The sequence below is a fragment of the Physeter macrocephalus genome, chromosome 20 (genome assembly GCF_002837175.3).
Source record: "Physeter macrocephalus isolate SW-GA chromosome 20, ASM283717v5, whole genome shotgun sequence".
Lineage (NCBI taxonomy): Eukaryota > Metazoa > Chordata > Mammalia > Artiodactyla > Physeteridae > Physeter > Physeter macrocephalus.
In genome coordinates this window covers 71370318-71395861 of record NC_041233.1, presented here as the reverse complement: position 1 = coordinate 71395861, position 25544 = coordinate 71370318, and the positions used below count along the sequence as shown (strand labels likewise).

At 39.6% G+C, this 25544-nt stretch overlaps 2 protein-coding genes across 2 annotated transcripts in view; one reads left to right on the top strand and one right to left on the bottom strand.

Moving 5' to 3' along the window:
- The window catches only part of PDZD8 (PDZ domain containing 8), a 91740-nt gene extending 76028 nt beyond the window's left edge, over positions 1-15712 (top strand). The window contains exons 4-5 of the mRNA XM_024121344.3: positions 6465-6627; positions 11451-15712. Of these exons, the coding sequence (XP_023977112.1) occupies positions 6465-6627; positions 11451-13654 (2367 nt within the window). The 3' untranslated portion in view covers positions 13655-15712. The remainder of the gene's footprint in view (positions 1-6464; positions 6628-11450) is intronic.
- Positions 15713-18536: 2824 nt separating this feature from the next.
- The window catches only part of SLC18A2 (solute carrier family 18 member A2), a 38670-nt gene continuing 31662 nt past the window's right edge, over positions 18537-25544 (bottom strand). Inside the window, exon 15 of the mRNA XM_024121592.2 lies at positions 18537-19773. Coding sequence (XP_023977360.1) covers positions 19669-19773 — 105 coding nt within the window. The 3' untranslated portion in view covers positions 18537-19668. The remainder of the gene's footprint in view (positions 19774-25544) is intronic.

The following is a 25544-nucleotide window of genomic DNA, read 5'->3' as shown; positions in this document are numbered from 1 at the left end:
ATCACTGTCAGGCCTCTCTCTTTGCAGACAAAATGAGTTCTGTAGATGTTAATTTTTCCTTAATCATAGCTTATCTTTTGGAATAGGGGAGTACCCAGATTTTGGTGGACTTAAAAACATCTAACTGACTTTTTATGAGAAAGGAAAAGTTATTACATGATTGTTAGAATTGACTGAAGGTCTCCCATCCATAATCTATTCCTGTATTTGTTATCAGACATTTTACCTCCACTTTCATCACCCTTTTCTTTTTTTTAAATAAAGATTTCATGATCAGCAACCCAAAGGAAAATATAATATTGTTCCATGTTCACTTTTTCTTCACTATGCTTTTATTTGTCCATAAGAAATACAATTTTTTCTCTCTCTGCTATTCCTTTTTCACCCCTTCCTTTTCCTTTCATTTGATATGTCTTTAGTCTACTACATAGAGGAAACCTTCTAGCAGGATGAAAACATAATTTTGTGAAAAGGTAGATATTTACCACCATTGGTATGATTTCTGTTCTTTGGAAGTAAAGACCATGCTTGAGCCCATTCTTCTAGTGCGTTTGAACTGGCTGCTGTTCTCTTACTGAATGTTGACATCAGTCACCGTCTTTGTCTTTTCTAATGGGATAGTTTTTAAAGTCATATGATCATAAAATTAGCTTCTCAGTCTTGATCCTGTAAAAGTAAATTAAGGTTTGAACGATATAAGATAGTTTAAATATTCTAATGTCCTGAATTGATGTTTGTTGCATAATATGTTTGCCTTGTTTCCTCAGCTGTATATTGAGTTCATTCACAGAAGATTGGCTTTTTTTTTTTTTTGCGGTACGCGGGCCTCTCACTGCTGTGGCCTCTCCCGTTGTGGAGCACAGGCTCCGGATGCGCAGGCTCAGCGGCCGTGGCTCACGGGCCCAGCCGCTCCGCGGCATGTGGGATCTTCCCGGACCGGGGCACGAACCCGCGTCCCCTGCATCGGCAGGCGGACTCGCAACCACTGCGCCACCAGGGAAGCCCCAGATTGGCTTTTAAATTTCCTTTTGTATCCTGTTTTGACTAGTAGTGCTGAGTCTTACTAGTAAGTATAATAATAAATACTGAAACTTTTCATGGCTCTGCATCTGAGAAAGACATTGTTGAAGACATCATATTTCACCTCTAAATATTTCAGTATGAATCTTCTAAAAATAGAACATTTTACATAACTACAATAACCATCATCACACATAAGAAAATTAATAATTCCTTAATTTCACCAAAGTTTCAGTCTATATTAAAATGCTCCCAGTGTCCCAGAAGTGTTTTTGTAGATTTTTTTTCCCTGAACTAGGATCTTACCAAGATTCAGACATTACATTTGGTTGTTACATCTCTTTAGTCTTTCTTTGTCTCTCTCTCTCTCTCTCTCTCTTTTTTTATATCTAAATGTTTCTCTCCCCTTTTGGGTGATTTTTCAAATCTGCTCATTCCTTCTACATTTATTAACTGGCTTCTTTTTAGGCAGGAGTAAGATGGGGAGGGTAAAGAAAAACTTCGCTTTGACTGAGTGCTAAATAATTTAATATGTAAACAAATGGATAGGTGAATTTAAGAGCTAATTGCAGAAGCAGTACTTACATAAATCCTACATTTAAAGTGAAAGCTATATTGTTGAAAGAAAATCCTCCAAGAAAAGCAAAAGGCTATACAAGACAGAAAATGTAAAGGTATCCAGGTTCTCAATAAATAATATTTATATAGTCACAATATTATAAACATGACTGACTTTCAGTCAACCTTGATAGCTTAAAAATAGTTTAAAAATTAATATAATAGTTATCAACTTTCATGGTAGAGTTTAGAAGGTAGAAGGTATAAAGAGGAGAAGTGAAGGGAAAGATAGAAGTCCTAGTATCAAGAGAGATATTGTCTGTAGTTGATGAAATAAGAAATATAGGGGTATAAGTATATTAATTAAAGTTATAAAGAGGTTATGTAGAGGAACTAAAAATAATGATGTAACTCTACTGTAATTTGGGGGCAGGAGAATGGACTGTCATCCTTATCTATTACAGTAGGAAGTCAACACGTTGTCTAAAATTTGGTATCTTAAGAAATTATGATGTTAATTTCTACAACTAATATCTGTCCTTAGGCTAATACCACACTGTCTTAATTACTAACATTATATAGTAAGCCTTGAAATTAGGTAGTATAAGTCCTTCAGCCTTGTTCTATTTAAGGATGGCTTTGATTATTCTAGGTCTTTTACCTTTCCAAAGGCCTGCAAAGATTTTTTACTGGGATTACTTTGAATCTGTAGATAAATTTGGGAGGAATTAGCATCTTAACAATAATGAGTTTTCCAATCCATGAACATGGTGTCATTCTTCATTTATTTAGGTCTTCTTTAATTTCCCTTTGCAGAAGTTTTCAGCATACAGGTTTTGGACATCTTCAATTAAATTTAATCCTAAAGAGTTATTTGTAGTGAGGTGGATGGACCTGGAGTCTGTCATACAGAGTGAAGTAAGTCAGAAAGAGAAAAACAAATACCGTATGCTAACACATATATATGGAATCTAAGAAAAAAAAATGTCATGAAGAGACTAGGGGTAGGACGAGAATAAAACACAGACCTAGAGCATGGACTTGAGGATATGGGGAGGGGGAAGGGTAAGCTGTGACGAAGTGAGAGTGGCGTGGACATAAATACACTACCAAACGTAGGGTGGATAGCTAGTGGGAAGCAGCCGCATGGCACAGCGAGATCAGCTAGGTGGTTTGTGACCACCTAGAGTTGTGGGATAGGGAGGGTGGGAGCGGGGGAGATGCAAGAGGGAAGAGATATGGGGACGTATGTATATGTATAACTGATTCACTTTGTTGTAAAGCAGAAACTAACACACCACTGTAAAACAGTTATACTCCAATAAAGATGTTAAAAAAAAATTTAATCCTAAAAGAAGATGTGGTATGTGTATATATATATATATATATATATATATATATATATACATATATATATATATATATATATATATACATACACAGACACACACACACACCCCACATACACAATGGAATACTACTTATCCATTAAAAAAAAAGATGAAATCTTGCCATTTGTGACAACATGGATGGACCTTGAGGGCATTGTGCTAAATGAAGTAAGTCAGAGAAAGACAAGACCTTATGATTTTACTCATATTGTAGAATATAAACAATTAAAAACAAAATAAATGAACAAACCAAACAAAAACAAACATGTTGATATAGAGAACAAAGTAGTGGTTACCAGAGAGGAAGGAGCCGGGAGGAGAGGTGGTGGTGAAATGGATAAAGGGGATTAGTTGTATGGTGATAGATGGAAACTAAATTTTTGGTGATGAGTACACACTGTAGTGTATACAGAAGTAGAAATATAATGTACACGTGAAACTTATATAATGTTCTAAACCAATGTTACCTCAATGAAAGATAAATTTTAAAAATTTAATCCTAAGTATTTTTATGCTCTTCCAAATTAATTTGGTTTCTTTATTTTCTAATTATTTGTTGGTAATATATAGAAACATATTTGCCTTTTTTATATTGACCTTGTAGTCTGTGACCTAATTTCACTTGTTAGTTCTAAAAGTTGTTTTGTAGATTTCTTGGGATTATCCATGTATAGGGTCATATTATATGCAAATAAAGACCGTTTTTCTTCTCCTTTTCCATTCTTTATGTCTTCCCTTTTCTTACATCATGACCCTAACACACCCCCCCAGTATAATAATGAATTGAAGTGGTAAGAGCAGAAATCCTTGCTTTGTTCCTGATCTTGGGTAGAAAACAGGTCTTTCACCCTTGAGTATTATGTTACTTACAGATTTTTGTAGATGCCTATAATCAGATTTAGGATGTTCCCTTGTAGCTCTATTTTGTTGGGGGCTTTTATCATAAATGGATGTTGATTTTTTTGCGGCTATTAAAATGTTTATATGGTTTTCTCCTTTCTTTTCTTAATATGGTGACTTACACTAATTGACTCCTGGGTGCTTGAATCAACCTTGAATTCCTGGAATCAACTCCACTTGGTTATGATTATTATCCTTTTCATATATTATTGGGTTGAATTCCCTAAAATTTTGTTAAGAAATTTTGCATCCATATTTGAACGTTAGAAATATTAGTCTGTAGTTCTGCTTTCTTGTCTGGGTTTGGGAATTAGGGTTACATTGGCCTTAACACATGATTTAGGAAGCATACCCTCCTTCTCTATTTCTAAAAGATTCCAAGTAGGATTGTTGTTTCAACAATTCACAATGAAGCAGTCTAGACCTGGAGGGATTTTTTTTGTGTAAAGGTTTGTGAATTTGATGTTTTTAATTGATATAGGGGTGTTCAAATTTTCTATTTTTTTAGTCAGTTTTTCTCATTTGTTATCTTTCAAGGAAATTTTTCCATTTCATCTAGGTTGTCAAATATATTGACATAAAGTTGTGCATAATGTTGCCTACTCTTTTAATGTCTCTAGATTCTGTAGTGATATTCCCCTCTTATTTTGATTTGGGTAGTACACATTTTTCTTTATCAGTCTATCCTAGAGGCTTATCAGTTTTATTGACTATTTCATTGAATCAGCTTTCATGATTTCTCTGTTGTTTTAGTTTCTATTACATTGATGTCTGTTCTTCTTTCCTTCTACTTTGGGGTTTCTAGTTTTTTGTTTTTTGGGTTTTTTTTTTTTTGCGGTACACGGGCCTCTCACTGTTGTGGCCTCTCCCATTGCGGAGCGCAGGCTGTAGTACACATTTTTCTTTATCAGTCTATCCTAGAGGCTTATCAGTTTTATTGACTATTTCATTGAATCAGCTTTCATGATTTCTCTGTTGTTTTAGTTTCTATTACATTGATGTCTGTTCTTCTTTCCTTCTACTTTGGGGTTTCTAGTTTTTTGTTTTTTGGTTTTTTTTTTTTTTGCGGTACACGGGCCTCTCACTGTTGTGGCCTCTCCCATTGCGGAGCGCAGGCTCAGCGGCCATGGCTCACGGGCCTAGCCGCTCCGTGGCATGTGGGATCTTCCCACATGTGTCCCACCGGGACACGAACCCGTGTCCCCTGCATTGGCAGGCCAGGCGCACTCTCAACCACTGCACCACCAGGGAAGCCCCTGGGGTTTCTAGTTTTTTAAGGAAGGAACTGAGATCACTAATTTTAGAATTTTTTTCCTGATATAAGTATTTACAACTATAAATTTCCTCTAAACACTGTTTTAGTTGCATCCCACAAGTTTTGATAGATTGTATTTTCATCATCATTCCACTCAATATTTTTTTTAATTTATTTTTTTATGGCTGTGTTGGGTCTCGGTTGCTGCACGTGGGCTTTCTCTAGTTGTGGCGAGCAGGGGCTACTCTTCATTGTGGTGCGGGGGCTTCTCACTGCGGTGGCTTCTCTTGTTGAAGAGCACAGGCTCTAGGCACACGGGCTCAGCAGTTGTGGCTCACAGGCTCTAGAGTTGCAGGCTCAGTAGTTGTGGCGCATGGGCTTAGTTGCTCCACGGCTTGTGGAATCTTCCCGGACTAGGGCGCGAACCCGTGTCCCCTGCATTGGCAGGTGGATTCTCAACCACCGCGCCACCAGGGAAGTCCCCAGAATATTTTTTAATTTCCCTTCTGATTTCTTCTTTGACCATGAATTACTTAAAGTGTGTTGTTTTACTTTCCAAATGTTTGGGGTTTTTCTAGTTTTCTTATTGTTAATTGATTGCTAATTTAATTCCATTCAAAGAACGTATCTTGGATTTCAGTCTTTTTAAGTGTATCAACGCTTGTTTTATGACCACAGCACATCCTGGTGGACTTACCATGTGTACCTGAAAAGAATGTGTATTCTGGCATTGTTAGGTATAGTGTTCTATAAATGTCATTTAAGTCAAGGCTGATCATGTTCAGATCGTCTATGTCTTCATCTGTTTTTTTCTAGTTATATTGGTTGCTGAGAGAAGGATGGAGAAACAGGTATACCTCTAATGGCAGGTCTGGTAAAGTACTAATTGCAAAGGGACATGCATTCAAGTCAAGGAGAATTTGTTACTATATTTTATAACCTACCACAGGGTTCATTTTAATTATTCTTTGTGCTTTTGTATATTTTCTAAATTTTCTGTAATAAAACCTTAAAAACCAAATCATCTTTGGTAATGATGTCAGAGTTTAGGGAGTGCATGCCACATGCTATACCAGATGTAGGAAAAATATTTAGGATTTCTATTTGTTTATTTTCACCTCATCATTTAAAAGGTTCGATGGCACAAATGTGCAGTCTGAGCATATGTTAATTTATATTGTCACAATAAAGATTTCCTCCCTCCTTTATTAGTCTGTAATAATAATCACCATGGTATAAAAGTCAGCATCAACTGTCGTGCTCTCGATGTGTTAAGTGTTTTCTCACTCCACTACTGTGAACCCATTGAATCTGTTTTCTTTTTTTTATCTTTATCAAAGGTTGAATTAATAAAGGGGAATTTACAAAGTGTCGGACTTACACTTCGTCTTGTCCAGTCAACTGACGGGTATGCTGGGCACGTCATAATTGAGACCGTGGCCCCAAACTCGCCTGCTGCAATTGCTGATCTTCAGCGGGGAGATCGACTGATTGCTATTGGAGGTAATTATGCTGATGTGCAATATACCTGACATTTACAGAGAAAACCAGAGAACAGATGTGGGGGTTTTTCCTCTCTTCCTTCTTTCTTTTTTTTTAATTTTTGGCTGTGTTGGGTCTTCATGGCTGCGTGCGGGCTTTCTCTAGTTGCAGCGAGCGGAGTCTACTCTTCGTCGCGGTGCATGGTCTTCTCATTGCAGTGGCTTCTCTTGTTGTGGAGCACAGGCTCTAGGCGTGCGGGCTCAGTAGTTGTGGCACACGGGCTTAGTTGCTCCGCAGCATGTGGGATCTTCCCAGGCCAGGGCTCGAACCCGTGTCCCCTGCAATGGCAGGTGGATTCTTAACCACTGCACCACTAGGGAAGTCCCTCTTCCTTCTTTATTTCTATAAGCACGTTACTTTTACAATGGAAAGAAAGTAATAACTATACTATAAATAAAAATGTGAAGGAAGCCTTAAAAAATTTAAAACACGTCATTTTAGTTCTAATTATAAATCTTTAAAATACTTCATCTTTAGACCATTTTCCTCCTTCTACTTCTATTTTTTTTTAATTGAATGTGAAAGAAAGGGCAGGTCAACAGTTATCTTTCTGTGTGGCCACCACCATTACTACTCTGAGCCTAAAACTGACAATGTTAGCACTACTGTCCCCATCACTTAGGACTAGATAATTAACAGGAGAGAGATTCCTTGTCTAAGAGGGCATACCTGAACTGTCCTGTGGCCCCATATTGGTTGCCCCTTATTGTTCCTGACTGGCCGGCCATTTGTTAGTAGATTGTCATTCAGAGTGCAGCCCAAATCACTGTCACTGGCAGAAAAATGTGTCACCTGCTTGCCTTCCTATCAGTTGGATTGATAACAACAAAAACTCTCTATTGTTAGGCAGATTATTTGCTTGCATGTTTATAAATAAGCAGTAAGACTCACTGTGGACACCAGTGGAGGAAAAGTCCAAACCTTTCCAGACCTTTGTAGTACCTGGCCCACCCATTCTAGGCTTGTCAAGAGATTTCTTGAACCCATGGTTGGTTACAGTTGAGCTTTTAAAGGCAACATGGAATATTCTCTCAACAGCTAAAACAGTAAATAACAAGGTAGATTAGTTCCTAAATTAAGGAGCAATTGTCTTTGGTTATATGTTGAAGAAACTCTACCTTTAATTCATATCCATCATGACAATAAAATAATGAAAATTATTTAATTTCATACCTGGAAGCCCCACTAAGTCAATATTTCACACGGAAATCCCTCTGATTATGTCATAAACAGTGCTTTTCAAACTCTGTTGTGTATTCCAATCACCCAGGCATGGTGTTAAAATGTGGATTCTGATTCAGTAGACCTGGGGTGGGGCTCCAGGTTCTGTATTTCTAACAAGCTCCCAGATGATGATACTGGTTCATAGACACTTAGGATAATAAGGCTATAAAATAAACCTCATCTGTTACGTATTCATTTAACATAAACATAACAGTTATCCCTCAGCTAAAAATCATAGTTCAGTATGAATTTTTTATATGTATACATACCCTGTTTGGTTTTACCTACAGCATAAAATTGTTTTCTTTTTTATGTCCTTTTATGAAAGATTTTTGTTTTCAATTATACAAGCAGTAAATATCTATTATCAAAAATCAATCAATCAATCCAAGCAGTATAAATACAGGCAGGGTGAAAAAGCAAAAGTCATCTCTTCGTGTCTAACATTTGTAAAAATAATAGTAATATTCATTGAGATAAGGGGAGGGTATGATACACATTCTTTTTTTTATAGCTATGCTTTGTATGGGTATATAACATTTAAAAAAACATTTAGTAACAGGATTGATGATAATTGAAATAAGATTGGCAAAATGTTTGTTATATTTAAGCTCAATGATGGAGTTCATTTTACTGTTTCCTCTGCTTTTGCATATATTTGAAATATTTCAAAAGAAAAATAATCCATATTTGGCTGAACAGTCCCAAGAGGCAGATGTTAAGTCACAAAGAATGAGTTTAGATTGAGCTGAAGTTTTTTGCCTACCTCAGATCATTAGATGGACTTAATTTTTATTACAGTTTTGCTGGGACATAGTGTGGTTAAAGGGAAGCAGCAGAAATTAAGGCTGGATGAATCATGAAGTCATACTAGAAAGCTCTGAATTTCAGTATGAGTTTGTAGGCTAAAGGTTTTTGAGCCAATGTTTTAGGAAAACTGGGAAGCAATATATGTTTGGTGATTAAAATAGGGAAGATCTGGGGGCTTCCCTGGTGGCGCAGTGGTTGAGAGTCCGCCTGCCGATGCAGGGGACGCGGGTTCGCGCCCCGGCCCGGGAAGATCCCACATGCCGCGGAGCGGCTGGGCGGGTGAGCCATGGCCGCTGAGCCTGCGCATCCGGAGCCTGTGCTCCGCAACGGGAGAGGCCACGGCAGCTAGAGGCCCGCATACCGCAAAAAAATAAATAGGGAAGATCTAAGTGAGGGATCATAGTAAAAAGCTGTTTATTACTATAGTGGAAGCCAGTGGTCAGGAGGATCTGAACCAGGAATGAAAATGGACTGGAACTCTAATAGGATTGACAGTAGACTGAATCTAGGGAGTCAACCATCTCCATGATTCAGATCGGGTTAACTGGGAGGGTGGCAAATTGATTCACGTAGTAGTGAGAACAGGAAGATGAGAAGGTCAAAGAGGTTTTAACTTCACTGAATTTGTAGTATCAACGAAACAACCAGGTGGTGATATCCAGAAGTAGCTGGGAATGTACGACTAGAGTGAAGAAGAGGGGATGCCAACCAAAGAAAAAGTTGATAGTTGAAACTACTGAAATGGGTGTGATCTAGGGAGAGAACAAAAAGGCAGAGAAACTAATGACAAAACCATGGGAACATCTGCATACAAGGGACAGATATAGGTGGGGGAAAAAAGAAAGCAGAGATGATCAGAGCCAAATTAGTACAGTGTTGTGAAAACCAAGGAAAACAAGGTTTTAAAGGAGAAGAAGGAAGGGAATTAAAATTTTAGCAAGGATAATTGATAGAGCAAAGTCCTGAAGGGGATGGGGAGTAGGATCCAAAGTACAAGGGATACTTCCTCCTCTAAGATAGCTTAATCCTGAAAATGATTGGCAGGGAGAAGAGGTGGCTTCTTACTGATCTTCAGTAAATAAGGTGATGTCATCTACAGAATAAAAGAGAGTAGGAAGGGTGGGTTTCAGGGGAATAAGAAAGGTTTGAAGCTGGTGTTGGAGACTTAGTTGTTTAGAGACCAATCAAAAGAATGCTAAAGCAGCACTGAAAGCCTTGCTGCAGAGAGATGGTATAACTCGGGAGTTGTATCCAGGTGATAAGCTTAGGAGCAGGAAAGGGCGATAAGGGGCTAGCAAAGCTGGGGATCAGAAAGACAGGTAGATGGTAGAAGAGGAAGGGCTGGGGCAAAAGAATAAAAAAGCTTGGTGTGAACACCACTGAAGTCTTGAACTGAGGTTGGGGAGAAAAGCAAGTGGTATCAGGAGACCAGCTGGACCATGAGAGCAAAGGAGGTATGATTGGACATGGAAACTACCTCAAAACAGATTCAGTTAGAGGTGGAAATAGGAGATTGTGATCAGAGATTAATTTCCAAGTAAAAGATCTTTGATGTGGAAAACTTCCAAGTGATGACCAAGTCTAAAGCATGGTCTTGCCTGGGCAGCCGAAGTAGGAGAATATAGAGGTTGAGGAACTCTGAAGTCAGGTTATTAGATGGGGCTGATGTTACTTTGATTTATTTAGGATGGCCTTAAGACCTTTGGAAAGTAAAGACCCCTTCTCACCTTTCTGTAACTCCTACAGAAAGGGTTGGCTTAGGTAAGTACTGTTTGGGGGAGGGTAGGGAAAAAATAGAGCCTTTAAAAGATACACCTAGAATATCCCTAGAAGAATACATCAGAAGCTTTGATTGCCTCAGGAAAGGGACAATACACCTGGGAGATAGAGGTGGAGGGGAGATTTTTCACTGTACATCTTTCTGTACTTTTTGAATTTTGAACTAATTGATGTAGCACCTGTTAGAAAATAAAATGAAAACTTAAGATATTATTGATACAGATACAGATAGTAAACAACTTGTTTAATTTTAAAGCCTTCCTATTATGCCTTCCTTATTCTTTCTAGTCCTGAAAAAGATTAGTTTGATGGGTAGGGCTAATGAAAAGAATCTGTAAGAGTCCACTATTCATAATAGTATTGGGGTGGCCAAAAAGTTTGTTCAGTTTTAAGTGAAAATAAAAGACATTTTTCATTTTCACCGAGACTTTTATTGAACAATGTATTCACTAACAGAACAAACTTTTTGGCCAACCCAATATTTTGCTAAGTTTATTTCAAGCATTGGTCTCTTAATTTGAATCATTCACCACATAGCTTATAATCCCTGATGCATTTTACAATCTCCCTCAATATAATCACAGTTTCCCATCTTTTTAAGCCTGATTTAACCGTTAATACAACCTTTTCAATAGGTCTCACTCTGCTCACTTCAGTTCAAACTGAGGAAAAATGTCTTTTAAACCTAGGAAGGAATGGGAAGCAATTAGGAGTTAGCAGCTTGACACCCTCCTCAGGATTTTCATGTCATCATTTGGTTTGAAAAGGTAAATGTTTCCAGGACATCGGAGCAGTCAGGGTTTAAGAATCAGTACACTGATGTATCCATAAGCCCGTAAGGTATTTTAGAGGTTTCACTATTACTTTTCCATTAGTTAAGTAATCATGAATTAATGGCAATTACACTTAGTGAATTTAGGTAATTTTTACTGCAGTAATTTACATGTTTCCCTTTTAATATCTTAAAACAGGTGTGAAAATCACATCTACACTGCAAGTGTTGAAGCTTATCAAGCAGGCTGGCGACCGAGTCCTCGTATATTATGAGAGGCCTGTTGGCCAGAGTAACCAGGGTGCAGTGCTGCAAGATAACTTCGGACAGTTGGAAGACAGCTTTCTGTCAGGCTCATGCCAACCAAACTATGAAGAGGAAACAAGTGGGTTGGCAGTAGATGCTGAAAACAGAGACCTGGATTCTGAATTTGAAGACTTAGCAAGTGATGTGAGAGCACAGACTGAGGTCAAAGATGAGGCACAGTCATTAAGTCACAGTCCCAAACGTACTCCAACAACACTTTCTGTTAAACCCCTTGGAACTATATCACCAGTTTTAAATCGTAAATTAGTTGTAGGAAGTTACCCACCACCCCCAAAACTTCCATCCAAAGAAGGAAATAAGCCCTTGGCCCTAAAATCTTCTGAGATAACAGAACCAGCACAAGTGTCAAAACCCACCCAAGGATCCACTTTCAAACCACCTGTGCCACCACGACCGCAAGTCAAAGTTCCTTTGCCTTCTGCTGATGCCCCAAGTCAGGCAGAACCAGATATTCTCGTTGAAAAGCCAGAGAAGGTGCTGCCACCGCCTGCTGCAGATAAACCTGCTGAAAAGCAAGCGAAAAATCTGGATCACGTAGAAGAAGCAGCTGCAGCTAAGCAGTTTTTAGCAAAGCAAGAAGTGGCAAAAGATTTGACTTCAGAAAGTTCCTGCCCTCCTAAGGACAGTTCAGATGACCATCAAACGTGGGAATCGTCAGAAATTCTTTACCGTAATAAGCTTGGAAAATGGACAAGAACCAGAGCCAGCTGTCTCTTTGACATAGAAGCCTGCCACAGGTACTTAAACATCGCACTGTGGTGCAGGGATCCTTTCAAATTAGGGGGTCTCATCTGTTTGGGGCATGTCAGCTTAAAACTTGAAGAGGTGGCTTTAGGATGCTTAGCTACATCGAACATGGAATACCTTTCCAAATTCAGACTGGAAGCCCCATCACCTAAGGCCATGGTCACGAGAACCGCGCTGCGTAATCTGAGTATGCAGAAGGGGTTCAATGACAAATTTTGTTTCGGTGATATTACTGTTCACTTCAAATATCTGAAAGAAGGAGAGCCAGACCACCATGTAGTTACTAACTTAGAGAAAGAAAAAGAACTCCATTTGGTTGAAGAGGTTTCTGCCCTACCTAAAGAGGAGCACTTTGTTGGACAGATGGGTCTAACAGAAAATAAACATAGTTTCCAGGATACTCAGTTCCAGAACCCAACTTGGTGTGATTACTGTAAGAAAAAAGTTTGGACTAAAGCTGCTTCCCAGTGTATGTTCTGTGCTTATGTTTGCCATAAAAAATGTCAGGAAAAGTGTCTAGCCGAGACTCCTCTTTGTGGAGCAACAGATCAACGGATAGACCGGGCCCTGAAAAATCTCAGGCTGGAAGGACAAGAAACCCTCTTAGGCCTGCCCCCTCGTGTTGATGCTGAAGCTGGGAAGTCAGTCAACAGAACAACAGGTTTGACAAGACATATTATCAATACGAGCTCTCGTTTGTTAAATCTGCGTCAAGTCTCTAAAACTCGCCTTTCTGAGCCAGGAACTGATCTAGTAGAACCTTCACCAAAACACACACCCAACACATCAGACAACGAAGGCAGTGACACAGAGATCTGTGGCCCAAACAGCCCTTCTAAACGGGGCAACAACACAGGAATAAAATTAGTGAGAAAGGAGGGTGGTCTGGATGACAGCGTTTTCATTGCAGTTAAAGAAATCGGTCGTGATCTGTACAGGGGGTTGCCTACAGAGGAGAGGATCCAGAAACTAGAGTTCATGCTAGATAAACTGCAGAATGAAATTGATCAGGAGTTGGAACATAATAATTCCCTTGTTAGAGAAGAAAAAGAGACAACAGATACGAGGAAAAAATCACTTCTTTCTGCTGCTTTGGCTAAATCAGGTGAAAGACTGCAAGCTCTAACACTTCTTATGATCCACTACAGAGCAGGCATTGAAGATATTGAATCTTTAGAAAGTCTGTCCTTAGACCAGCACTCCAAGAAAATAAGCAAGTACACAGATGATACGGAAGAAGACCTTGATAGTGAAATAACCCAACTAATAGACTCTCAGCCATTCAGTAGCATATCAGATGACTTATTTGGCCCATCTGAGTCTGTGTAACAGTCTGTTTAAACTTTCAAGTGATTGAGGAAAAGTTGCATCTAAAGTACCACAGATATAACCACATTTAAACCCTCTTATTATGCACTTTGGCCTGCTTCCTCACAGTTATTTGCTTGTGTAAGAACTAGAGTGGAAAAGGTGGTTTTCCAGCAAAAACATGACCAGCTCACTAAATTGGTTGTTTCAGATTGCATTTATAGCTATGCTTTTTGGGTTTATACTGGGAATTTATTTTTACTAATTAATTTATTTTTAACTTTTTCTAATTATGTAATTATGTAAGCTGACTTTTTGTGTTTATGTAGGTGTGATGTCTCATTGTGTTTTTTTTCCTTTCTCTTCCTAGTTTTTGAATTAGTATTAAATAGGATACTGTCCAGATTCTTGAAATACTTTCATTTCTATCACAGTTATAACAACAAATTTGCTGCATGCCCAAACTAACTGACAACAGCAATCATTGAGGGAACAGGTTTTGAATCTTACTTTGTGTGATGAAGTTTGTCATATCTACTTGCTTGAGATTTTTGTTATTTTGTGGTTTGGGGGAGTGCTTTTTGTTTTGATTTTGCCAAATGTAACATGAAAGCAGATGCCGCAGCTTTAGTTAGTTATGCTGATTTAGTAAAAAAAAAAAAAAAAATTTACATATATTGCTTGTTTTTTTATGCTTTTGTGAAATTTTTTTCTAAAGCTTATGTGCAGTTTAAGTATAGTGAGAATATAGTGATTAATTTGAAGAGCCTGCATTGAAAAACAAAATGCAATAGGGAATAAATACAGAATGCAGTTGGTCAAGAATTTTGAGAGGATGACCAGATTACTAAAAAAAACAAACAAAAAAAACAGTAACCAGTAGGATTTTGAAATATAATCTTTCAAAATGTTGACACTTGCCTTTCAAATGGAAGTACTAAACATTTATGATTATTTTTCATCTTCAGTTCTCCCATAGGAAATAAAGCATGTAGATGTTTGAAGTTTCAGAGGACTGTTCTTAAAATGACCTTGTTGATATCTGGTTTGGCTGTTTTGTTTTAGAAAAATAGTCATGCATGAGAATGCTGTAAGGGAGAGGAATCATGCAAAATAGATTTATTGCTTTGTCTGACATCCTACAGGCTTAAAGGAATGGTGATCGTTCTGAAAGCTTCTGTAGTTCAGAAGCATTATTATATGTCTTATTAAAAAAAAAATTACACAGCATAGATACATAGGAATTGGAACCATTTCTCTCTTAAAATGAAGGTCTAGTCCGATACTCAAGCCATCGTGTGGATCCCAATAACATGACTGAGGGAAAACATGTGAGCATGACCTCTTGGTATACCATAAAAGTTTTGGCCTTTTATATGTCTATAAAATAGATAGATATGTACGTTTTTCCCTTTTGTAGGTAACTACTATGATAATTGCTATATAGTGAAACTGACATGAATTTAAAACTAGATGACAGTTTTTATGGCTGGCAGGAAAAGGCATAGTATAATAGTAAGGATTCTGGCCCAGGTCTATAACCCAGGACTCCATACAAGAGTTTAAGTTCAAGCTCTTCTGTTGGCCATTAGTGAACTGTGTAACCATAGGCAAGCCACGAAAGGGCTCCATGCTGCAGGCTCCCCAGCTGTAAGGTAGGAATAAACGAAATTTATTCTACCTCACAGGATTGTTGTGAGGAAAACAACAGCATAACTGCAAAAGTTCTCTGAACAGTAAAAAGCTATTGAAATAAAAGGGTTATATGGATGATAAAAACATTTTTATGGGTAGAAAAGCCATTCCACTTTTAAAATCAATAGCCAGTTCTCATTCTTGCTATTTTATTATTAAGTAAAATATTAGGAAACTAAATACCGTTCTTGGCCAAGTTTATAACAAAAATATATCTGTGTATACCCCCCATTTTTGTTTAAACATGCTTGCATTTTAAAAGAACACTGCTGTAGAAGTCTTTATACACCAAATTCACTGAAAGCTAAAATGGTGTTCTGTAACAATAGCTTGAAACAATCTGCCCAATGTAATAACCAACTGTCATCTTATTAAAAAATCACTTACCACTGACAACCTGGTAGGCAGAGTAAGTGGCTGGTGGTTTTGGATTATACCATGGAAGTTTTAGTGACATCCAAGCATGCTGCTGAAACTGATGCATTTGAAAGAGCTGTAGAAATAATGCGAAACTTTGGTTTCATAAAAATCTACTCATGTTTTAAAAGTATTTAACTCTGTAGAACCACAATTATGGAAAGCTCAGTAATGCTGCTAATGATATTTGTAAAATATACCTTCAATGTAGTGCAATATTTTTCTATTTACTGGGAGAGGCAGTAGAGGCATCACAGTTGTAGTTTCGTGCAAGGGGGGGCGGGGGGGGTGGGACACTCCAATAGCCTAAGGAATAGTAAGGTATAAGGCTTCAGTGAAAACAGTTGTATTATATCACATTCCTGATGTAATCTTTCTGCCATGCTATGTTATCAATAGCTAAAAAATAATATTAAATAAAAACTACCACAGAAAACAAGAATATCTTCATTTGATGTCATCTGAAAAAGGTGACTGCTGCATCTCTATGGAATTATTGCCTAGTATAATTGGGCCATGAAGATAAGCTTAAAGTCTGCTTTGGCTAAACAAAATTGCTATTCTGAAAATTGTCTAAAAGCATTAAATTTTGGTCTTACTATTTCTTTATGCTGTGAAAATCAGATTTATGGATTTGCCTCTGCTATCTAGTAGTAATTGGACTAAAGTGTATTTGCTACATTGGTATTTAGATGAATTATTAGGTTAGACAGTCAAGCTGAGCGATATTTTAGCATTTAGAATCAATTCATATGCTACATTTCTTAATATCAAACCTTACATTCTTCTGTATCAGAACTAGTTAAAATACTATGTGGCCATTTTGTGAATTTGAGAGGAGAAAACACATGCTAAAAATTTGAGGGTACTGTCAATTCTAAATTTAAGTATTTTTGAATTTTTTGAAAGGCAGTTTGAAGGGTTTTGGCTCTTACTAATATTAAGATAATAAAATCTTAAGTCCCCTAAAAGTGAATAAATTTAAAATCACTTTAATTTTAAAATGTATTGAGATTATTTCTAAATTGAGAGATAACAGCTTTCCTTTAAAGACAGGGTTGGGGGAGGTTCCCTTAAGCCTTTTTAAGCCATGGATCCATTTTAAGATCTGTTTAAAACCATGGATTCTCACCCCTGAAAGGTGCACACATGCACACCCTAAGCTTTATGGAACTTCCAGGGGCCGTGGACCTACTGTGTCAAGTGGCTGCATATCATAGTTATTTTCATCAGATATAGTTATTTGTTCGTAGCAATCAGGAAAACAATATAACTTTAGAGATGCAAGGATAACTTACTGGTTGGTTCCACACTGACACCATGTGGCTAGTTACATACTTCAATTTAAAACAAATTTTGCAAAGCCAAAAAGTATGGTTCAAACTAGTCTGGAGTAGATTTTACCTGATGCCTGCAAGCAAAGAAGAATAGTTTTTAATTGAATACCCACAGTTAAAACAATACCTTCTTACATATTTTATTCCAATGATAATATCTAGTTAACAAAGGAATACAACAGGCACAGTGGTGTTCAGAAGATTTATTAAGTAAACTAGCTAAAACATGATGTAGGTGGATACACTTAAAAGTCAAAAGAAAGAATTGAATATTCATCACTACCTCATTAAGCTTTTTGTATCTGTTTTGCCAGGTACAAACATAAAAACCACCTCTGCTCAAAAAATAAATGTTCAGAGAGCTGTGTGTTCTTTGTTCTGATACACACGTTAAAAAAAAAAAAAAAAGCTCTTTTCATAGTCTTGCCAACCCCAGAATACTAGTCATATAAAAGACCTTACAATTTTTTTCTCCTTCAGATACAACTGATAGATACCTTTTGCTCTCAAAACAGTTCTGAAAAATATATATCTTTTATATGATCTCTAGGGATCACCAGCAGACATGGCTGCCAGTCATTCTTGAAGGGACTGAAGCCTTACAGGCAAAAATAAAAGAGGGATAAGTTACATGGTATTGGGAGTGAGGAGAACCACAAACCCCGCAAGAGAATTGATTTGCAGCACATTCTTTTTTAAGGCTCTCCCCTACAGAAGTAGAGAACAATCCTGCCTTTACTTTAGCCATAGAAGTGCCTCCAGCAAAGCAGAGTCCTTGTGTAAGTCGCCCAACGCAAATACACGAGTAGGATGCTTGTTTGCTTCCAACACACGCGCTTGAAAACCAGACTTCAGATCAAAGCCCCACAAAAAAAGCTTCATAAAGAAAATGGGAAGTATTAGCTACTTTCTTAGAGAATTATAAGGTTGAGGGGTCCTTCCAAGCTAACAGGAGCACAATTTTAGCTTAACAAAGAACTGACATTAAGTAGTTTTTGTTTACGATTACAGAACTACAGAATGAACAAGTGTTATTTGAGACATTCCACACTATCTTCATATCTCATACAAAACTCCATGTAAACTAACAATGTTCACTAACACGGTACTTGCTATCACATCGAAAAGGCACATCAACGTCGTCATGCTTAGAAAAACTACATCACACAGCACTAGGTGATACAGTATTACATAGACATTTTTAGATGTTTGGGTTTTTTCCTGCCTGTGAAAGGGGGTGTGCCCTGACCACCCTATTATTTTTACCTGTTTTCCTAACACGATTCAAGACAATTTCATTCCTTCTTCATCTTCATGTAAAATGTTTTCACATTGATGTGAACAACTTTCAGAAGTCTAAAAAATAATAGTTTCAAACAACTTAAAATTAGTAGATCCCTAGAAAACACGTGGATGACTTCCAGGTCAAAGGTAATTATAGTCTGATTTTTTCACATCACAGCAGCTATTAGCCTTTTAAATTTCTTTTCTAAAACCTGAGCTAGGTGTTGATATATCTCATCATGCTTAAACAACCCTGACAGTATAAGGTATACCTATCCTCAATTTTCCGTCATCCGGTAAGACAAGTATATATCTGAAAGGGAAAGTTTCTAGTTGTTTATACGTTTGGGTGCTTTTCTCTGCTTTCAGAACATTTACTATTTTACCCTTATTGGCTTTAATGTTTGCTGCCAACCACATGACACGTAAACATAATTTACAACCGTCTGTTTCCAGGTAGGTGATTACATAGAAAACTAATGCCCGCTGAGATTCATGGATAAATCCGAAAGACGACTGGCTCAAGTTCTTGTCTTCTGCATCTGAGAAAACTAGCTTTTAACTCATGAATATATTGACAGTACGGTTGACCCTTGAACAACACGGTTTGAACTGCACGGGTCCATTTATATGCAGAATTTTTTCAATAAATACAGACTGCAGTACTACATGGTCTGTGGTTGATTGAATCCAGAGATGTGAAACCATGGATACAGAGGGCTGACTGTAAAGTTGTACGCAGGTTTTCGATTGCAAGGGTTGTCGGCACCCCCAAACCCTGTGTTGTTCAAGGTCAACTGTAATTACAAGTTCAGTAACTCAACATTCAGTGTCACTATATACTATATGCCGTCTTACTTGATTCTGTTTTTCAGACTTCCTTCTAGTTCCTCATTATTGGAAGTGTCTCGGAGATAAAGCGTGCTTTAAACACTCATTACCAATATTCAGAAAATAGATAAGACTTTTTTGCCCAGGTGTTCGTGAATGTAAGTTAAAAAATTATATTGGATTTGGATTCAAATATTTATAGATTTACACTATTTCGTCAAAATATATTGTATAATATTTAATAAAATCAAATAAATAAAATAAAGTTTTCAACACTATTTATACAAACCCCTAGAAAAGCTTTTTCTTTATAAGGCTGTTGGCAATCGATCATAACCATGGAAAAGAAAACCTTTGGTGGTTTTACTCTTTCACCAGGGATGAGTGGTATCACTAAGACAGTTCTGGATGAGTCATTTCACTGGAAACACTGTTTTATACAATTAGATACTTGGATGACTTTTGAGGGTCTCAGTCACTTTCAGATTCTTCATCCTCACCTATCGGATACGACTGGATATTATTCTGAGTATACATTTTTGTTTTAATGGGGCAGTTGTGATCCATGAGGATAGCCTAAAAGAGAGCAAAGTGCGGATATATTAACTTACTGTTTCATAAAGAGAAGATAGTCTTACCCTGTCTCTAAGGATTAGTAGTTTGAAAGCTACATATAGTACCACCCACTATCAACCCACCAGTAATTTGGTGCAACTGCCAGGTGCCTTCCCTAGAAGACCTGGAGTTCGAAACTGAAAATTCCAGGCAACAGGAAGCAGCAGCAGCAGTCTGCAGTATTCCCATTATACCTGCCGGGATCCGTAAGTCGCTTTGGAGGAAACGGTAAGCTATGAAGAAAGGGTTATGCAGGTTAGGTTTGGGTTATACTTAGAATCTTTGAATTAGGGTGGGGGGATCCTGGAGGTCACCCAATGTACCTTCACAGTGGCAACACTTAATAAGGAGGTCCTCCCTCCTTAATGAGGCAAGCTCTCGTGTTAGAAACATCCCTGAGGCTGGACTAAAACCTGTCTCCATGTTTCTATTTGTGGATCAAGTTCTGATTCCAGCCGTCTTCACAGTCTGCCCTTACAGTATTTTAAGACCACGGCCATGGCCCCTTAGATTTCCCTAGACTAAACGTCACAGGGCCCTTATCTTTTTAAAAATGGCATTTCAGCCGCGGAGTAACAAAGCCCGGGCACCACAACTACTGAGCCTGCGCACCTAGAACCTGTGCTCTGCAACAAGAGAAGCCACTGCAGCGAGAAGCCAACTCAACGAGAAGCCCGTGCACCACAATGAAGAGTAGCCCCCGCTTGCCACAACTAGAGAAAGCCCGCGCGCAGCAACCAAGACCCAGTGCAGCAAAAAATAAATAAAATAAATTTATTAAAATGGCATTTCAGGAGGACCTCTCCCCAAATCCTGGCTGGCCTCCTCTTGCTCAAGTGTTATTTCAAAAAATACATTCCTCTCATGTACATAAAAATCTTGTGCACTCCCCTTATTGCTACTGAAAACTTTTTTAAAGGTCAACTGATCCTCAACTGATAAACACCCTCAGTGGATGAGCACCGTAGTCATCATTCCTCGTGAAAGTGTACAGACCAAGCGCGTAGTCTGAGTGTACAGCTGGGGTTTATCATGCCAGGACTGTGCTAAGCATTTTCAGTGCAATACCTCAACTTCACAATAACCCCCTGTGGTAGCTTGATAACCCTCCGTGTAGGCGCAAAGGTTGAAGAACTTGACCAAGGGATGTGCAGCTGAATGGGGCAGATACGAGCCCAGGCAGCCTATGCCGAAGTCTGCTCTGGCGACACCCCACAGGACAGCGGGAGTGCAGAGCACGACATCAGGTGCAACTGAAATGAATTCTCTCATCGAGAATGCCTTTCAGAGTTTTCCTCCACGGAAACTATTTCCTCCAGTGCCTTTCTGTGCAGTCTGAAAATCTAAATGGCAGCATTGATCTGGATTAAAATTTATCTTCTGTCGGCCTATTGCAACCTACCTTGGCGCTCGTTAGCTACTCTCAGTTCTTGTCCCACAGATTCGATAAGCTGCCCCGTCTCCACTCAAGCGCTTAACCCATTTATCATTTCCCAAGAAACGCTAAATGATCTGCTGGGTGGCATGTTAAGATAAGGACTTCCAGGACCCTCTAAGTTAGGCGGCCAGCTCAACTGTCCGCTGCGAATTTAACTCTCTTTTTTTGATTATGCTTCTTGCCAAGTGAATTGATACAAGGACTTCATAAAGAGCTCAGTTTCTAAAAATAAGTAATTGAGGCACCAGACACTGTATACCAGGACCATTCTCCCCACGTGGTGTGCGCTCGTAACACAAAAGGTCTAGCCACCAAAGAGCTCGACGTCTTGCCTCTGGATTAGTGATCCTCAAAGAGCTGTGCCCAAGAATCACTTGAGGGGGCAGGTTAAAAACGAAATCCCCCATTCCTACCCTCACATGAGGGTGAGAAACGCACTGCGAGAAACACCGCCCGACTTATGTGGCATTTTCTAGGGCACAGTAGGGTCACGTGGCTGACAGCAGCTTACTGGGCACCTACCAGATATGTGTGTCCGTGCCCTTAAAGTCCTCTACCAGCAACTTAGGTACCTCACTGCACACGAGTGACAGGTTCCATAGGGTTTGCAGGCGGAGCGTTCACTGTGGGTTAAGCGCTCAGGGAAAGCAATGTGGAAGCGATGGGGGTGGACTTGAAGCTTGAATGATGGAAAGGATTTTCACAGCGAGGGAGTTGGGAATGAGTGCGGCAGAGGTTATTTACCAAACGAGACATTAAGTAAAACAGCCTGCCTCCCCACCAACCCCCCCACCCCTGATCTGATGATGAGGCACAGGGAGACGTTCACGGGAAAGCCCAACCGGGGCCAGACTGCAGGGCCCCGAATGCCAGGCAGGGGCCTTGACCCCAGGCCCACAGGTGGCGAGGCAGGCTTGGAAAGGATGGCCATCATTCTACCTTATCACAATTGCCTTCTGTCCCTTGGTTGTCCACCATTATACCTAACGGTGTGTACATGCAGACTTAAGGACCTCTGGAACCTAGCACTAGGTACGTAATACGGACTCAATTAAAAAACTACATTGCGAGGGAGGAAGGTCAGTCAGACCAGTTAGTTGGCATCATATAGACTTAAACAGAATTTATCAATTAACCAAACTGCATTTGTTGACACTACCTATATCAGGTTAAGAAGTTTTCTTTCTTAAAAGATCATCTGTAGGGCTTCCCTGGTGGCGCAGTGGTTGAGAGTCCGCCTGCCGATGCAGGGGACACGGGTTCATGCCCCGGTCCGGGAAGATCCCACATGCCGCGGAGCGGCTGGGCCCGTGCGCCGTGGCCGCTGAGCCTGTGCGTTCGGAGCCTGTGCTCCGCAACGGGAGAGGCCACAACAGCGAGAGGCCCGCGTACCACAAAAAATAAAAATAAAAAAATAAAAAAAATAAAAAATAAAGGATCATCTGTACCTTTTAAAACCTAGCTTACTGGCTTCTGAACCTCTTTTGAAAGATTTATTGTGCCACAGTTGTTGTTTTTAAGTTGTACATGATTAAGCCAGATGGCATCTAATAGTCCAAAAGTGCCACGAAAAGAGGGGCATGAACAAGATCGAGTGGGTAAGTCAAGTGCATGGGGGACGCGTGCAGAGCGGTCCGGGAAGCAGCCTGGTAATCAGAGCAGCGCTCCGTTCACTGCTGTGTGGAAAAGGTGTGTTTGACTCTGGACTGAAGAAAAAGTAGAAAAAAAAAAGGGGGGGGAGGGCATTTTCACCTGAATTCAGGGCAATGCCTGGTTCCTGAGAGTTGAGCCCTGGTCCTACCAAATGCCTGGTTTCATATCAGACACAGGAGAGTCAGGATTTCCAAACTGGTAAAAACATGCTGGACCAAGTGAAGTGTAAAAATAACACAAATACAAAGCTGGGACAGTGAAAAAGTAAAAGCATTAAAATGTAAGAGTTCCAGGCTTCAAGACTTTGAAAGATACCAGGCCTATGTGGTAGAAAAGATTTATTTACCACATCTTCTAAAAAAAAAAAAAAAAAGTGATGGTTTTGCATCAGGGTCACCCAGTGAAAGAAAGCTGCAGTCCTCAAACCACCTACTTTCCTGTCTGGGCAACAATTAGAAACTTCAAGAGTAAGACCTAAGAAATGTGCCCTATCTTTAAAAATAATTCAACCTGAAAAAATAAAACTCCATTCCAGAACACAGCTTTCCTCCTTACTGGGTATTCTGACAGTTAGAGGCTGTAAGCAATTGTCTTATAACTGGAACACAGTTTCCTAGATGACAGAGTTGGTGTTTCTTATACTTGCAGAGGAACTGGAGTAACAGGCTTTTTTCTCTGCCTGTATTGATAACACTGATTATTTTAAAAAAGAAAAAAAAAGCAGAAATCCAATAAACCAAATGGAAGAAAAACTCAAGTGCTCACAAACTGGTTCATGACTGGATGACTTAGGATCCATAAAATAGCACTCGAATTTTCCATTTCTAGCTTAAGTCCAAACACCACTTAATCAGAATGCTTCCTAATGAAAGAATGATTTGTTAAGGTTTGTATCCCTTCTTCTGGCTCTCACGTCCCCCGCGTTTGGTAACTGCTGATCCTGAATGCCAGCACTTGTCTGTATGGGATTTTCTCAAGCGGGCAGTCATCTATCGTCCCTCGTCCGTGGCACACACTGCTTCCTGCCCTCGCCCCCCTCATCATCCGGCGCTATTGGTTTCCACCTGGTGCCTTCCCGCTCTGCCTGCACAGTGAGTAGGTGGCAGCTATTGGCTGCCACCTTCGCATGCTGCCATTATGCCAGTCAAATGGCGTCTGACACGATGCATTCAATTATGGGCATCAATTATGGGCATGCAGATGCGCATTCTCTCAAGTTTTTAATGATTCATCTTGCCAGGCACTTATTAAGGATTTTGACATTTTTACGGTGGAAGTGGCTTCTGGAAGCCTGTCATTCTTGTTGCTTTGCCTTTCAGAATCGTCTCTTCCACTTCCTTCAGCACTTTCCTTTTTAAATGAACTAAAGCCTTAGTTTAAATGTGGGAAGAGGCACTGAGGCCTGACTTCCGCCCATCACGTGGGGACCCCAGAGTGGGAGCTGGCAGGGCAAGCTCACCCCCCCGGTCCCCTGACCTCATCCACTTCCTCCAAGACCTCAGATAAGCCCCCACGCTGCTGCCGACGAACGGATAACACAACAGCCACTAACGTCTGCTGCTCGGCGAGGGAAGCCCACTGGGCAGCCCTGGGCTCTGAGAGTAAAAGGAGGCTCTCATCTCAGAGAAGACGAGAGGGAGGAAACTGGGGTACTGCTGGGCTGACAGAGTAAGTCAGGGTTAGGTGAGAGCAAGAAAGGAGAGTGGGGTGAGATGGGAACGCGTGACAATTTATTGAGCATCTACTGTGTGCAGACTCCGGGGTCGCACTCCACTGGTATTCTTTCATTTAATCCTCACAACCACTCTGTGAGGTCGAGGCTATCGTCTTCCCGTGGGACAGACAGCTCAGCTCCAGGGCTGCCCATGCTGGCCCTGCGCTGTCTCCTGAGTCTTAAACAGTCTCTTGGATGACAGGAACATTTGTAGGTGATTTTATTTTTTGGGGGGGTCAAATAGCGTTGGGAGTAATCTTCATTCGGCTTTAATCAGATTGATACGGGGGCAACAGGACAAGCGTTGTTTTCTGTGGTGGCACAGAGAATTTTCTGACCCTGATTGGGGCCAAGGTACTGTGCTGGGGTCAGACAAACAAAGGTAGACAGGAAACTTAGACAACCAGGCTGGAAAACAGGAAGTGCCCCAAGAGAGATATGACATAATGCTATGGCTGTGGCTGTTCGGAGCTGGCAAGCATAGGCAAAGAGGAGGAGTCAAATGGCTCAAGAGTAATTCAAAATTACCTACTTAAATCCTATAGAGTAAAGGGCACAAGACCAGTGCTCAGTGCTGGACATATTTTTAAAATATACTGCACATATTAATAAATACAAAAAGTGCCCAAAACAAAGACTGCATACAACCTAACTTCAGGCTCTGTGTCTCTCTTTAAATCCACTCTTTAGGGATAATCATGTAGAAGGGCAGTCAAGAAATGCCAAAGCCTTATGGACAAATTCTTAGAAATGCACAACCTGCCGAGACTGAACCAGGAAAAAATAGAAAATATGAACAGACCAATCACAAGCACTGAAATTGAGACTGTGATTTAAAATCTTCCAACAAACAAAAGCCCAGGACCAGATGCCTTCACAGGCAAATTCTATCAAACATTTAGAGAAGAGCTAACACCTATCCTTCTC